The sequence below is a fragment of the Maniola hyperantus genome, chromosome 3 (assembly GCF_902806685.2).
Source record: "Maniola hyperantus chromosome 3, iAphHyp1.2, whole genome shotgun sequence".
Classification (NCBI taxonomy): domain Eukaryota; kingdom Metazoa; phylum Arthropoda; class Insecta; order Lepidoptera; family Nymphalidae; genus Maniola; species Maniola hyperantus.
In genome coordinates, this window is record NC_048538.1 from 13,252,021 (window position 1) to 13,267,362 (window position 15,342).

General features: G+C 37.6%; 2 protein-coding genes across 5 annotated transcripts in view; one reads left to right on the top strand and one right to left on the bottom strand.

Moving 5' to 3' along the window:
• The window catches only part of Taf2 (TATA-box binding protein associated factor 2), a 32,070-nt gene extending 17,075 nt beyond the window's left edge, over positions 1 to 14,995 (top strand). The window contains exons 20-28 of one of the 4 annotated variants that reach the window (XM_069509287.1): positions 6,671 to 6,740; positions 7,352 to 7,545; positions 8,376 to 8,424; positions 8,715 to 8,802; positions 9,086 to 9,257; positions 12,422 to 12,673; positions 13,250 to 13,480; positions 14,355 to 14,516; positions 14,625 to 14,995. In XM_069509287.1, coding sequence (XP_069365388.1) covers positions 6,671 to 6,740; positions 7,352 to 7,545; positions 8,376 to 8,424; positions 8,715 to 8,802; positions 9,086 to 9,257; positions 12,422 to 12,673; positions 13,250 to 13,480; positions 14,355 to 14,516; positions 14,625 to 14,696 — 1,290 coding nt within the window. In that variant the 3' untranslated portion in view covers positions 14,697 to 14,995. Of the gene's footprint in view, positions 1 to 1,066; positions 1,448 to 6,670; positions 6,741 to 7,351; positions 7,546 to 8,375; positions 8,425 to 8,714; positions 8,807 to 9,085; positions 9,258 to 12,421; positions 12,674 to 13,249; positions 13,481 to 14,354; positions 14,517 to 14,624 lie in introns of those variants that run through there. The other 3 variants (XM_069509288.1, XR_011238523.1, XM_034984211.2) reach the window with 3 other exon arrangements.
• LOC138404759 (uncharacterized) lies at positions 10,270 to 12,090 on the bottom strand. The gene has a single exon (XM_069509676.1). The coding sequence runs from the start codon at positions 12,088 to 12,090 to the stop codon at positions 10,270 to 10,272; it is 1,821 nt and encodes a 606-aa protein (XP_069365777.1).
• Positions 14,996 to 15,342: the final 347 nt, after the last annotated feature.

Consider the following 15,342-nt stretch of genomic DNA (forward strand, 5'->3'; position numbering starts at 1 on the left):
GAAACCAGTTTGGGGCACATCGCTAAGATGGTTTCAAAATCTATAACGGACATAGGTAGAAACATTTTTTGTGTTCGATGAGATCCGTATGAGAACCAGTCCACTAAGTATGTGATTTTACTTGCCACCAAATTTGATAGTATTCGAGAGTCGAAACAAAATAACGTCAAAGTAAAAGTATCTACTTGACGATTAATAAGCGCCGTCTCCCTACTAAAATTGCTATGCCCCAACGGGGCTTCAATATTGTTATAATATATAATAGTTTAATAATTTATCAATATTGGAATGCATGAATAATAAATGAAATAAATAAAATGGACCTAAAGCTTCAGGATTTAAAGTAAAAAATTCAGTACCATTGATTTTAATTTCGCAACGTTTCCGCTTGGAGTGCTGGCTGTAAATATGTGTACAAAGTTGAGCATTAAAACAAGACAGTAAGGGCCCTTTTACTTTAACGCTAAAGTGTATCGACTCTCAAATACTATCAAGTAAAGTGAGAAGTAAAATCTTATACTAGGCGTACAGAGTAACTGTCATAGCTCAATGGTATGCCAAGCTGAAGTGGCAATGGGCGGAACATTTAGTTCCAAAAATCGATGCCGTTGGGGTCCCAAGGTGCTATAGAATAGCTACCTCGCACCGGAAAGCGCAGTCTTGTCTGACCTCTCACCAGTGGCGTGCACAGAGTTTGAGGCCAGGGTAGGCATTAGTTAGGTAGGAACCTGTTACTGGCAGGCTATAATGAAAAATAAGCATTAAGCTATTACAACTGGGGTAAGCAGTGCATTTATGCCTCTATGACCTGCACGCCACTGCCTCTCACTAGGTGGACACACGACATCAGACGAGTCACAGGGAGGGATTGTGGCGTTCCTACAAGAGACTTACAGTACGCGGCAGAAAATAGTTGTACATCGGCCTTTAGAATGACATTTTGGCTTTGTAGAGCGTTGTCTCTGTCACTCATTCCTATATGACGTTCTGTCGGTCTCAACGACAGAGACAATGCTCTACAAATCCGCTATCTCTTTTATTAATACTGGATTATTTTGTCATTTAGGCAAAGAAGAAGAAAAAAGACAAGAAAAAGCATAAACACAAGCACAAACACAAGCACAGTAGCAAAGACAAATCCAAAGAGCACAAAGATAAAGACAAGCCACTCCCGCCCCGGCCTCCCTCGACCACGGAACACTTGAAGATCAAAGAGGAGACGCGGGAGACATTGAGCTCCTTTAGCTCGAGCCAAAGTCCCTCAGAGGACATCACGTCCATGCCCTCGAATATGAGTTTTTAAGTGAAACAAATCGTCGTCGTCCCCACCCCGATTGCCATCTCTACCTGTCGCCTTTACCTTAGGTATTTTAAATTTTTACGTTTCTTTTATGATAAAGACAAAACCTGACCTTGAAAATAAATTTAGCTTTATTATAAAGTGTAATGAGTTATTATTTATTTGCTTATGGACTTCGTAACAGGGCTGTACCAAAGAATCATATTTACAACAAGTAACGACCTGCAAAGAAAGTGGTCGGAGCCAGAGTGGCGCGTGCCTGGCGCGTTTTTGCTAGTTGATATCTTTCGCTAACTGACCAATCAAAAAGTGTACAATGGTACCAAACTAACAGGGATGTTACGGATATTCGCATCCGCAAATGTGGAATATTTGCATTAATTCAGACATCCGCATCAGCGGATGTGAACTTCTAATAATCCGCATCGGCGGATGTCAAAATGTTGGCCCCTACAACTACAACATCCCCAACCCTGCTTCGTAATAATTATTCATTTATTAATAAATAATTACTTTTTCTAGGTAGGTATGTAAGTAAGTAACTAATTGAATTATTAATTCCATTGTACTTAAATTCAATATTTTTTTAACGAAATGTTTTACATAGGTAGACTTAAATTAATGCAAATAGGTATTTGCCATTTTTTGCAAATCACGTTTTTGGAATTTCATATTATTAATAATATATTCTGTGCGTGTACACACGTACCTAATAATATCACCATTCAAATTTTGAAAATCCTTCACATTTTGGTAAAGATTTTCCGCCTTGTTACCTTGTAATATTTAAATTAATTATTGCACAATATTTTGTATTGAAAAGACAGGTTTTCGTCACTTTTAGGTATGCATTCTAACTTGGACTTACGTGGAAATAGTAAGTAGGTATGTAAAATAACGCGAATCTCTTATTGATAAAATATAACTATATAAGTCGCAATCCGCATTTGTCATTTTTACCCTTCTTTTACTTCGCCGTGGTTGGGTAGTAATAGGTATGGATGGACCGACGATTTAAAGAGGCTGGCGGGAAGTGGCTGGATCAGGAAGGCTGAGGACCGGGTGTGGTGGCGCTCATTAGGGAAGGCCTTTGTGCAAAAGTGGACGTCCACAGGCTGATGATGATGATGAGGTCATATTAGAACAAAGATAGATATATGTATATATTATGTACCTAGTTATACATCAGATCAAAGACTTCCAGCACATGAGCTTCCAGCAAAATCCATAGTATTTTTAGTTATGTTAGGTAGATATAGTTCACGACAGGTCGAGATGGCCATCGGGGTGGGAATGCCCCGTACACCCGCACTGCCCCCGCGCTAACCCGGCGGTGCGGGATTGCGCGGGTGACGTGCGGGTGTGCGGGGCGCGCCTCCACCTCATGCCCCGATCGCCATGTCGACTTGTCGCTAATTATAGGTACCTACCTAACTAGGCTACTTACCATAATTCAATTGAAGACTTTATTCAGTCGTAATTATTGGTATGGCTAATAGGGTTAATGGGTTCGGTATCGTTTAAAGATGTTTTGTAGGTTAATCAGTTCTGGGCTGGTGGGATGCTTCGATCGTGGCTAGTGGCTAGTTATCACACTACCGGCAAAGCCGTGACGCCAAGCGATTTAGCGTTCCGGTATAATACCGTGTAGAAACCGATCAAGGGTATGGGTTTACTCAACATCCAGAATGATGCCGACGTGTTTTACCAAAAAGAAGCAGCTTTTATAAAAGATTTTTTGTTCTATTTAAATAGATTAAAGTTAAGTAGGTACTTTTGTGCGAGTGCGAGTCAGACTCGCGCACCGAGGGTTCCATACCATAATTATTTCGACATTTTGCACCATAAATCAAAAACTTTTGATAAAAATAAATAAGTTTAAGAAGGTATAGGTAAAACCCTTTCATTTGATACATCAAAAGGAAAAAGGAACACTTATAAGTAGGATCACTTTGTTGTCTGTCTGTCTGTCTGTCTGTCAAGAAACCTATAGGGTACTTCCCGTTGACCTAGAATCATGAAATTTGGTAAGTAGGTCAACTTTCAATGTATTATTAGGTAAGCGGGGTATCATAATATGAAAGGACTTAATCTCTACATTCTAAAACAGATTTTTTTGCATTAGGTATAGTTTTTGATTTATCGTGCAAAATGTTGAAAAAATACGATTGTAGCACGGAACCTTCTTTGCGCGAGTCTGACTCGCACTTGGCCGGTTTTTTAGACTTTTATTTTCATTAAGTAGGAACCTATCTAATTAGCTGAATGGTCGTCCGCACACTATAGTATAGGTAGTACCTAAGTAATCCGATACCTTTAACCTCGTTACAAACCCAAGTAGGTATGGCTAGTAAGTAACACAATAGGTACTTGAAAGTAGATTCTTGATGGCAAGGTAAAAAAATATCACGTTCCTCTCTAAATAATTTTTTTAGCGTCACTAGGTAGCTAACTAAGTATGAAGGTTTTTTGATGTTTGTTTGATGGTTTTTTCTTCAATAATGCCGCAACAGAATCGTCGTGATTTTTCCCCTAGTGTTAGAGCTACATAGGCTACTTTTATCCCAGAAATTCATAGTTTAAGTACATCGTTTTTCAAAAACCTGATACCACGCGACGCGAACGCTTAGGTAGATACAATAAATATCTACAGTTAGTGTCTGTTTGTGATTTTGAAGTAATTGTCGATGCTGCCGATAAGTAATAATTAATTATATCTTGAACGATTTTGATGAGACTTACACAGGTAGACAGAGGGCATGATTAATCATGGAAAAATAATTTTAACGTGGACGAAATCGTGGATAACATGGTACCTATAATAGTAAGCATCTAATTATGATATCTGGCAAAGCAATGGTGATTATAAATGCCACACAATTCGACACCTATTAGATATGCCTAATAAATAGCTCGGCCATATACTTAATTATTTTGCTAGAATATCGACTTGTAGATACGATACTATAGTAAGTTTATTGCTCGGAGGACGCACTACGTAGTCGGTCCTTCCTGTTCAGTCACTTAAGATACATCGTAAGGATTCGACGTTGATTTTGTAAAAACATAAGTAAGAAAAGAAGATACCTATTGTACATAAAAGAAAGTGCATTTGTTTATAATACACCTAGCAAAAAATTTAATGGGAAGATGTCGAAACAGAACGGAAATGTAAAAAAGAAGCTGAATATCGCCATCGTTGGTGGTGGACTTGTAAGTATTTTTAAAAAAATTAATGTTTTTTTTTACTTAGGTAGGTACCTGTATACTTGGGTTGGAATAATACTTCAAAAATTTTAACCCCTATTTCCTTGGTTAATTATAATAAAAATTATAACCCTAAAAATACAAAGATGCTATAAATACATGGATATGTATTTATAGCATCTTTGTATTTTTAGGGTTCCGTACCTCAAAAGGAAAAAACCGGCCAAGTGCGAGTCAGTCTCGTGCAATGAGGGTTCCGTACTACAGTCGTATGTTTTCGACATTTTGCAGGATAATTCAAAAACTATGATACATAAAAATAGATAAAAATCTGTTTTAGAATGCACAAGTAAAGACCTTTCATATGATATCCTACTTGATATAGTTATCTTACTTAGAAAATTGAAAATACTAATTATTAGTTCATGACCACAATTTAATTCTTTTTTTGTGTGGTGGAACCACAAATTCGCGGTTTTCAGATTTTTCCCCAAATGTCAGCTATAAGATCTACGTAGGTACCTGCCAAATTTCATGATTCTAGGTCAACGGGAAGTACCCTGTAGGTTTCTTGACAGGTCGACAGACAGACAGACAGACATTTCACGCTTTTGAGTGAAACTTCGGCCACACATTTAACAACAAAAAATTGTAGAAAGCGACTTATAAAAAATACCAATATTATGAACACACTCTCAAAATTTGTATACTGGATTTAGTTATATGGTTTAGTTAGGAAAATGTAAGCATTAGAATAACCCGGATTTCTTTAAATTATCGCAATTTCACTAATAATAAAAAATACAGCACAAAAGTTCAGTATTCACTTAGCGTAAATTGTAAAAAAAAATAGTAATTAGGAATACGGGTTCCTAAGTTTGCTAGAGCTACAAAGCTTAGGCAACAGTCTGTAGTACTTGAATGAACGAGCGGTTTCAAATCAAAAGCTATACATTTGGTTGTTCAGGCGATAGTAGATTACTTAGTAGGAAAATCAGCGTCTTAAGCGACTAATCAACCGTCGACAAAAAACATTAAGCAGTAGGCCCCAATCTCAAGCACTTGCTATCTACTAACTTGAGCAAGTTTTCAGATTCGCAAAGGCACGACAGATTAGCCCAGAGCCTGTCTGCGGTATACCTAAGAGCCTGGTTCAACTTACCCTTCTAACCTATTGCTATTACGATACACTTAACCGCTGGAGAAACTTGCCAGGTTAAACCACTCGAAAGCGCTGGTCAAATCCTTCATCAAGAAGGTAGGTCATCTGAGGTGCTGGCGCTTAATAGGAGTAATATGTGCATCCTGGTGCGAGCTTTTAACGGGTCACTGTGGCCTAAAAGGTACACATAAACTCCAGGGCTTGGACACGAGCAGACTGTGCCACGAGTTTACCGAGACTCTGTTGCACATTATCTGCTACTGCCCTGCTCTGATGCGCAAACGTAGCATCCACCTAGGGAAACATATCGTTTACCCTGAGGATGTTACTTCAATTCCAGTCAAAAAAGTGCTGCTGTATTTGGCGGTCACAGGATTTGACAAGGGAATGTGAAGTCTAGGCAAACACAATAAATCGAAGACGTTCGCAGTGATACAGGGATATCAAGAACCTGCATAGCCCCAAAGTAGTAGTAGAAGAAGAAGTTTTCAGATTCAACTGTCAACTACGCGCTTTGTGAGTGGAGCCAAAAATCTAGTAGGTCGTGATTGATAGTAATGTGCGGCCAGACTTTATTTGCCACCAGAGGGCCTAACATGCGCCCCGCGAGAAAATTTTGTCTACGCAAACGGTTATTTGAACACTACGTTAAATTATATTGTGCAACTTTCATATTAGAATACCAGTGACCGGCCAAACTACTCCCAAAATATATCTACTCGTAATTATAAGAACGTCGTTAAATAGTCTTAGTAATGAATAGTGAAATAAGAGCCGTGATAGCCTAGTGGTTAAGACATCCGCCTCCTAGTTCGGAGGTCGGGGGTTCGATTCCGGGCACCTCTAAATTTTCGGAGTTACGGAATAGGTACTTAATTTGTAAGAATTCAATTTTAAAATCGGTGAAAAAACGGACTTACTGCGTTTATCCATCGTGGCCTTTTAGTAACTCTGTATATGTATTAGTTCTTTTAGTTTAGTTCGAGGTATTTTTATTTCAGGTGGGATCTCTGGAAGCACTCTACTTAGCCAAAAGAGGACATCGGGTCTCAATCTACGAGTATCGTGAGGGTGAGTTCGATGGAATACTAACACCACAAACACAAGTGTACACTCGTAGTCACCCTCACCACACACATACACATACACCCTGGTACAATGTGCATACATGCAATCCGTTTCGCCGCGGAATGAATTTATTTATTCGTCAGGCAACCTTTTGCTTCCCGTGCTGTAGGAAAGGATAGCCCCTCGGGCTACTGTCGCGTCGTATAGACTCTAGAGCTCTTTTTACTACCGGCCGTCTTGTAAGAAAGAAAGAAGTAAGAAAGAAAATGCATTTATTCGATGCATGGGGAAAAGCTGACTGACTGGCTGACTGATCTATCAACGCACAGCTCAAACGACTGTACAGGTTGCCATGCAGATAGCTATTATGATGTGGGAATCCGCTAAGAAAGGATTTTACAAAATTCAACCCCCAAGGGGTAAAATAAACGTTTGAAATTTATATAGTCCACGCGGACGAAGTCGCGAGCATAAGCTAGTTACAAATCTGTAAGGCTCTGATTTAATTTTCAGCTGTGACCCGGATGACGTCATAGCTGAAAATCAGCATCAGAAGCAGTAAGGAAGTATATTACTATGCGATTAGCTTTAGTATTGTATTGTGTCATTGACAGATATAAGAAAAACACCTCTAGCCCGGGGGCGATCAATTAATTTGGCGCTGTCCATACGCGGTCGACGAGCACTCAAAGATGTGGGTCTGGAAGACCACATGATCAACCAGCATGGGATCCCCATGCGAGCCAGGATGATTCACCGCCCTGATGGTTCCACGTATGCGATGCCTTACGATGCTAGAACCAACCAGGTTTGTTAACCACGTTCTATGGGGATGTTCTGATGTTATCTAACGTTATATGTGAGATGTTATTTTATTGCACTTGATATTATTTTAAGATCTATCTACCTAGGTACCCTTAGTTTTCGGTAGTTACTAGGTAGGCAGGTTAACTAAAGTAAATGATTTAACGAAAGGTCCAAACTTTCTGATTTTAAGTAGGTAGGTAGAGTATGCGGCCGAAAGTAATGTACATCGGCCTTTAGAATGACATTTCGGCCTTGTAGAGCGTTGTCTCTATCACTCATCTTCTTCTTCTTCGCTTTGGGCTGCTTTCCGTACTTAAACGTTTCCGTCTGTTGTGCGTGCATTGCCCCTCCCCGCCGAAGTCTTCACTCCAGCCATCCAAGCTCGCTCCAGAAGCCAAATAGACCGCCCAGGTTGCCGAGGGTATGTGACACTCATAACTATGTGACGTTTTGTCGGTCTCAACGACAGCCAACACACAAATCTTCTGGAAGACACGCAACAGGTCGAGATGGCAATCGGGGAGGGAAAGCCTCTCACACCCGCACAGTCTCCGCGCAACCCGGTGCATACGAGCGCGGGTGACGTGCGGGTATGTGAGGCGTCCTCCCCTCCTCATACCTCGATTGCCATCTCGATCTGATGTTTCACAATGGATTATTATTAAGCTTGTGGTTCCTTTCCTACTTCCTTGTATAACAGGACTTATGTTGTTTAGCAGCTGAAGGTTTTACAAAATCCCATGGGGTCAAATTGGTGTAGGAAGGTTGTATGAAAATAAAATATACCTACGATTGTTTTAATTTATAAAAATGTTTATTTTTTATTTTCAGTGCATTTATTCTGTGGGAAGAAATTATCTAAACAACATTCTGTTGAAAGGTACGTATTTTTTTCATTACAGCTTTTCTAAAAATAGGTTAATTACTTAATTTACAACAACAAAAAATAAAGTACCTACTAGGTACTTAACTACCTAGTTACTTACCTACTATTAGTTATTTACATTCCTCAGCATTAATCGACAGACATCTACCTACTGCAGGACATAGGTCTCTTGTAGGGACTTCCATACCTTGCGTCCCTGAATCCAGCGGCTTTCTGTAGTTCGGTGGCCTAAAGTGGCATACTTGAATAGGTACAATATTTTTAATGTAGCCCGCTTTTTACAGAATCAGAAAACTTTGAAAATGTTGAGAGGCATTTCAATCATAAGTTGATCAAGTCGAACTTTAAGGACGGATCATTGACATTTATAAAGTAAGTAAGTACTTATCTACGTTTTAAATAACGACCCTTAGATTAAGGATCAAGACACGAAGCTCTTCCAGACAGATTCCCGCTAGATGGCGTTGTTAGGTCGTTGGTTGGTCTCCACTGCGCTGCGCTCCGACGGATACGGGTCATAAGGGGCTAAACAACGAACTGTGTGTGCTACGGACTAGATGGGTCTAGATCTTATCCTCATATCCTCGTTCTCGAGGTTGACAATTGGGGCGCTAAGATGTAGATGCGCCCCCTCTAACCCAAATTTTGTTTTTAGAATGGACTCAAAAGAGTCGCTGCAAGTGACTGCAGATTTGATCATTGGTGCCGATGGTGCATTTTCCACTGTGCGTAAGGAGATGATGAAGCAGCCTCTGTTCAACTTCAGCCAGCAATACATAGAGCATGGCTACTTGGAGCTTTGCATACCGGCCGGTGAAGATGGTGGTGTAAGTATTCTATAAGCTCCGTACTTCAGTACAGTACGCGGCAGAAAGTAATGTACATCGACATTTAGCATAGCAGATTGATAGCAGATTTGTAGAGCATTGTCTCCGTCTCTGTGTGACAGAGACAACGCTCTACAAAGCCGAAATGTCATTCTAAATGCCGATCTACGTTACTTTCTGCCACGTACTTTACACGTTAGCCCTGGCAAGTGCTGACTAATAGTAAATACATGAAAACACAAAAATCGATCACCTGTCGGTAATGCCGACTGGTTTGATCAAGATTAGCGTGCCAATGCGTAGGTAAGTACACATTGGCACACTGCAGGTCGATTCCGGAAAACCTGCATCAATCACTGTTACAAGCGCAATAGTTGTGATTGGCTGAATTTATGGAATTCTTGTTGCATTAGCCAACAATGCATTGTAGCCGTGAGCGAGCGTTAACCAATCAGAGGTGATTGCGATCGTGACATTGTAGCTGTCCCTATAGGTACCGCAATCGAGCAGCTGATCTTGATCAAAATATGATGCAGGCTCTTTAATATAATCTGAATTGATATTCTAAGTTAAATCTTTAGTAGGTACCTAGGTACCTATTTAGAATTTTTAAATTTCTAAATGAAATTTAAATTATTACAATCAGCCCTTAGTTAGTTGTACCCAAAAATTTTAATCAATTTAAGTCAGTAACTGATGGTAATCTTGGAGGTACGAATTTGGGCTTCAACTTTACTTCTTGCCTCGCAAAGCCGGTTCTCTTGCTTTAGGTAAAAATTGAAATCGTACCACAACCGAAACCTTGGTTGAGTCGGATTTGGAAGCTCCTGGGGCTGGGAGCCCATCGTATTGTTACCCCAAGAAAACCTCTACCATTATTGCAACGGTTCATACTCATGACATTCAGTAATGAGGAATATGATGCATAGAGAAAGAGTTTATTAAGAAGAACTACTCCTTACAAATACTTATAGGTCTTAATCTAATTTAATATAGTAAGTAGGAAGCTAGTTTATTTATTGATTTCAATAATAAAACACACAGAAGAAATGAAGTAACCGAGGAACAGAATGTAAAACTCGACCTTATAGTCGCTTAGGCGAGAATTTCTGTATTTAGACTTGTAATGATTGTAAAATATTTTATTGCTGTGATATATTTCCTCCATATGTTTCTGAAAAATACCAGATTCAAAATGATAAACAGCATATCTTTGAAATTTTTGGAGAAGAGGAAAGCCCCGTTTTGTGTACAAGGTTATCGCCATATCACTTAAATACTTCGATTTCTGGAGTTTAGAGTTACCATCCTCATCTAAATATCTGTATTCTCTTAATTTGTAACCGTAATCCAAATCAATGGTGTAGTATTTACCGCTGTTTGCCACTAAGTCCAAGGTCATTTGTGAATATTGACAATTTTTATTCCCTTTTCCGGGCAAGGTCTCATTAAAATTATTATATTTGAAGAACATACGAGTAACATCGGTTAAACAAGGCATGTATGGTAAAGATTGTAGGTTAACCGGGTCTTCACGCAACTTTTGTTCATGTTTTCTTGTAAGCAAACTATAATATGCCGTATTGTAGAAACTTGAGATAAAATATGTAAACAAAATCCAAATTAAGATAATGATACGCATTTTCTTAACTTGAAATAAACCAAGGTCTGGATGCCCGTAAATATAACCCCACATTTTAATGACTAATAGTAACTTATCATCTTCTTTACGTAATAAATATTTGCGTACAACTACTACTACAATCGTAGTAAAGAAAAATGATAAAACTATTAACATCCACGTAGTGCCACTGAACTCTCGAAAGACTTTTTTCCAATTTTCCTCGCCAAATACTGGCGTGAATATGTATAAATTTGCATAGTTGTAGCCCCAAATATAATCAAACAACTCCACTCGATTTATTATTAAAAAGAACCCGCCTCCCGCTATACTGACAGTATTGTTTTGTAAATAGCTTAACACGCCGGTAATAGTATGATTTGGTAAAACTACTCCATACCGCATGTCTTTTCCAACTAAAATATATTCTATCCTTAAGTTTTCCAATTTTGCAATATTTTTAAGCAAACACTGCTCAATACCTTCTGTTTTCTTTCCTATGTTTAAAAACTCTGTGTTAGTTTCAAAAATGAAATTAACTAAGTCTTGACTTGCAGCAATAACTATAGTGCAGTTTTGAAATTTGCGCTCCAGAGTTTTAGAGTTCTTCTCAATAGTTTCTACGTAATTGCATTCTTCTTCTTTAATAATATCATCGGTTACTTGGCCACATTTTTGGTTATCATACGGAAAATAGCTATAAACTTTTGAGATCCCGTTTTTAGCACCTTTTATGAAAAGAACGTCAAATACATTATGTGTTAAAAGTACTTCGAACATTTCAATAATTTCTTCTTTCTCTAACTCGTGTATAGTTAAGAAAACGGTGGCTCTTGGGTTCCACCCAATTTCTTTTGTTAGTTCATCTTTCAAACTTGATCTCAGCTGTTCTAAATTTAAACTAGAAATAATGTAGACTTCTGTTGGTAGGAACCGCCAGTGCCTATGAATTGACCGTAAAATAAAAGAAAAACAATTGCTGTCACTTAAGGATTTAATTAGTGGATCGATTCGGTTCGTTGTATCCACTACCGTCATTTTCGCTCCGCAGCGAATAAACTTTTTTGTCAATTTAAGAATACAACTCATTGCAGACATTTGATATTCTTCAACTGGGTTATTATCTGGTGCCATTAACATATTTGACTCTGTTTGTCCGATTACTAAATAAAAAGCAACACAATATGCAATATATCTTTTTAAAAACTGCATGTTAACACCGGACAGCATCTAGTGGCTTAGTGACATAACACTACTGATTTTATCGTATTTATTTATTTTGTCGTATGCGGTATTGACTTTAATAACAGCCACTTATTATTCAGTTTGATGTCCAATTTTTCATGATATACGATGTCGTAATGATGAATTATTATGCATATCTAAAAATGTGATAACGTAACTTGTGATTTATGAGTTTTCTTCAACTAGCCACAATTGTAATTGCTGTCTAAATATTAGTTTATGAACAAAATTGTTTCTAAAGTCAATGTTTCCCATATTTCTGTTTTAACAAGTTTTTTATGCTTCTTCATTTCTTTAGTTTCAGATGCCTCCAAATTATTTGCATATCTGGCCAAGAGGAAATTTTATGATGATTGCACTTCCAAATCAAGATTGTTCGTGGACTGTAACACTCTTTATGCCATTTAAAAATTTCAAGAATATTGACTCCGAAGAGAAGCTTTTAAATTTCTTCAAAAAATATTTTCAAGATTCGATACCGCTCATAGGAGAGAAGAAGTTGATTGATGACTTCTTCAGTGGGTCACCATCGGCACTGGTTGCCATAAAGGTAGAGAACAATCGAATATTCCTGGTTTGTTGATGGTTATAGATAATGCCTGTTCTTAAAGTTGTATTTTTATGGTTTATTATAGCGAAAGGAATTAGTTTACTTAATTAGTACACTTTCAGTTTGTATTTTGAAAACTTTTAAAAGCACTTTGCAGCATTATGAGATTCCCAAGATAATAGGTTCCCAATCGAGGTTGAGAACTATTTTTATGGACACTTTTTGATTACCGAGAGCTTATCTAGAACATTATGTTTACATCTCTTTCTTTTTTTATGTTTCTCCTTTCCATTTTCACGTCTTCTCGTTACTCGTCTTTTTTACGTCTCCTTTTCTTATTGTACGTCTCCTTCTTTCTTATATCACTATACTTAATTGCCGTCCTTTCCACGCCAGCAACAAGGCTCTTTTGATTGACGACGCAGCACACGCAGTAGTTCCTTTTTAAGGTCAAGATCCTTGCTCCTCTTTTACTACATCTCTTCTCTTTTCTACATTTCCTTCTTTCTCCTTCTTTTCTTACATTACGTCCCCTTCTTGTGTTATATCAATTTCTTATATTTTTGCCCTTTTCAGTGCCGTCCTTATCACGTCAACGACAAGGCCCTTCTGATTGGCGATGCAGCACATGCAGTAGTTCCTTTCTACGGTCAAGGGATGAATGCCGGCTTCGAAGACTGCACTGAATTAGACCGGCTCTTCCAGAAGTATGATGATGATATTACGAACGTTCTAGAAGAGTTCTCTAATGTCAGATGGCGTGATGCTTTTGCAATCAGTGATCTGGCTATGTATAATTATATCGAGGTAAGTTATTGGTATTTGTATAACGAAATTCTAAAATACTTGCTTATACATTCAGTTTTACATCGTTACTCGTACGGTGCATGTAACTAGTACTTACCTATATTAATTTTATCGATAAAAGGGTTTATTGAAAGTGAAAATATAGTAGATGACTACAAAACCTTTCCGTTCCATTTTTTAAACGAAATACTTTTTCAATTACTATAGGTACCACAATCACACATGATGGGAAGTGCTGATGTGGCCTAAGATGGGATTGCTTTGCCTAGAAGATATTATTCACTCTTATTTTAATAATACCCAGATTGTAATTGGAAGCTGTTAAGATCTTAAGGTTCACTTTAATTAGGTATGGAGGGTATTAAAATACGTGTGCCCCTTTCTATATTTATTTTGCGACTGTTTTAAATAGCTTAACATAATTCTTTTCTATCGAATATGGTTGTGTGAGTGACAGGCTTTCTTGTGCGTGATATATAGGTACGTAGATGCAAACGGGCATATTATAAGTACCTAGGTAGCTGGTCTTATTTATTAATTTACTTATTTATTAAACAGAAGCAAACACATTAATCGAGGAATGGCATTTCAAACGATAACCATTGCGTACGAAGAATATTAATGACGTAAAGTGTTTTGTGCTTGAAGATGGAATGCTCATCTGGCGTCTTGCGATACGTTAGTAAAAGATCAAAAAACTTTTAAACATTTTCTGCGAAATAATCCTATACAACACAGATAAGCCGGTGACCAAGACTGAAGTTTCACCAGTATTTCCAGTAGACGAGAATCTTAACCTATGAGTCTACTACCTCGACGATCGAGTCATCTACCTACCTACTCACTGAAAATTTTGTTTCTCCTTTTATTCTAGATGCGTGATCTTGTCACTCGACCATCGTATCGGCTGCGTAAATCTGTGGACGATTTCTTATACTGGTTACTACCGGATTTCTGGGTTCCTCTTTATAACTCTGTAACCTTTACAACAATGCCTTATGACCAGTGTGTACGAAATCGGCAATGGCAAAATAAGGTTGGTGTAAATAATAGAAATGCGATTTGATATAATTATTTCCTTCTTTATGGTACTTACCTATTTATATGTTGCGCTGTGATATTGATACATAGTTTTCTTTCACAGGTGCTTGCCATCGTTGTATTATCTATTGGCTTAGTTTTATGCCTTATTTATTCCTACTATAGAATAAATTAAGCTATTCTTACTCAATCTTGTACTAAGATCGGCGTACATAGGATAATATTCTTAGGCTGGTATTTAATGTTTTATGTTTTTAATATTTAAGTCAATTTGAGTGATTTTCGTTTGTTCTAATTATGACTAATTATATTATGTTGTCGTAATAAAACCATTTTACCTACTTAGTTATAATTATTATAGATACCTATTTATACTTAAGTACCTAGATAGGTATTATCTAGAAAAGTGTGTCCAAAGGAATGTGCTAGAAATAATATTTTATTAATTAAAACACTTTAAGACCATAAGACCAATATGTATACAAATGCGTATTATTCCAGTTCATCCTCTTTGTCATAATTTTTATTTTCTGTCAAGATTTAGTCTCATGATCCTCATGATAAAAAGTGTGTTATTTGCAAACGGTTAGTCTTAATCTAGGTAGGTACCTACTTCCTTTGCCTGCGATCTCGCCTGCCCAGATTCTAGTAAGTACGCATCTAGTAATAGGTAGTTACTATTCTGTGCTTCCAGTCTGATTTTTTTAAAAGTTTACTCAAATAGATCAAAAATATTTTGCTGATTTATTAAAATGGTGCCAGTATACCGGTAGAAACATGAAATGTTCGATATTGAACGGGTTTCATACTATTACACTTTA

Coding starts and splice junctions, on each gene's coding strand:
- LOC138404759 (XM_069509676.1), bottom strand. CDS start 12,090: ATGCAGTTTTTAAAAAGATATATTGCATATTGTGTTGCTTTTTATTTA.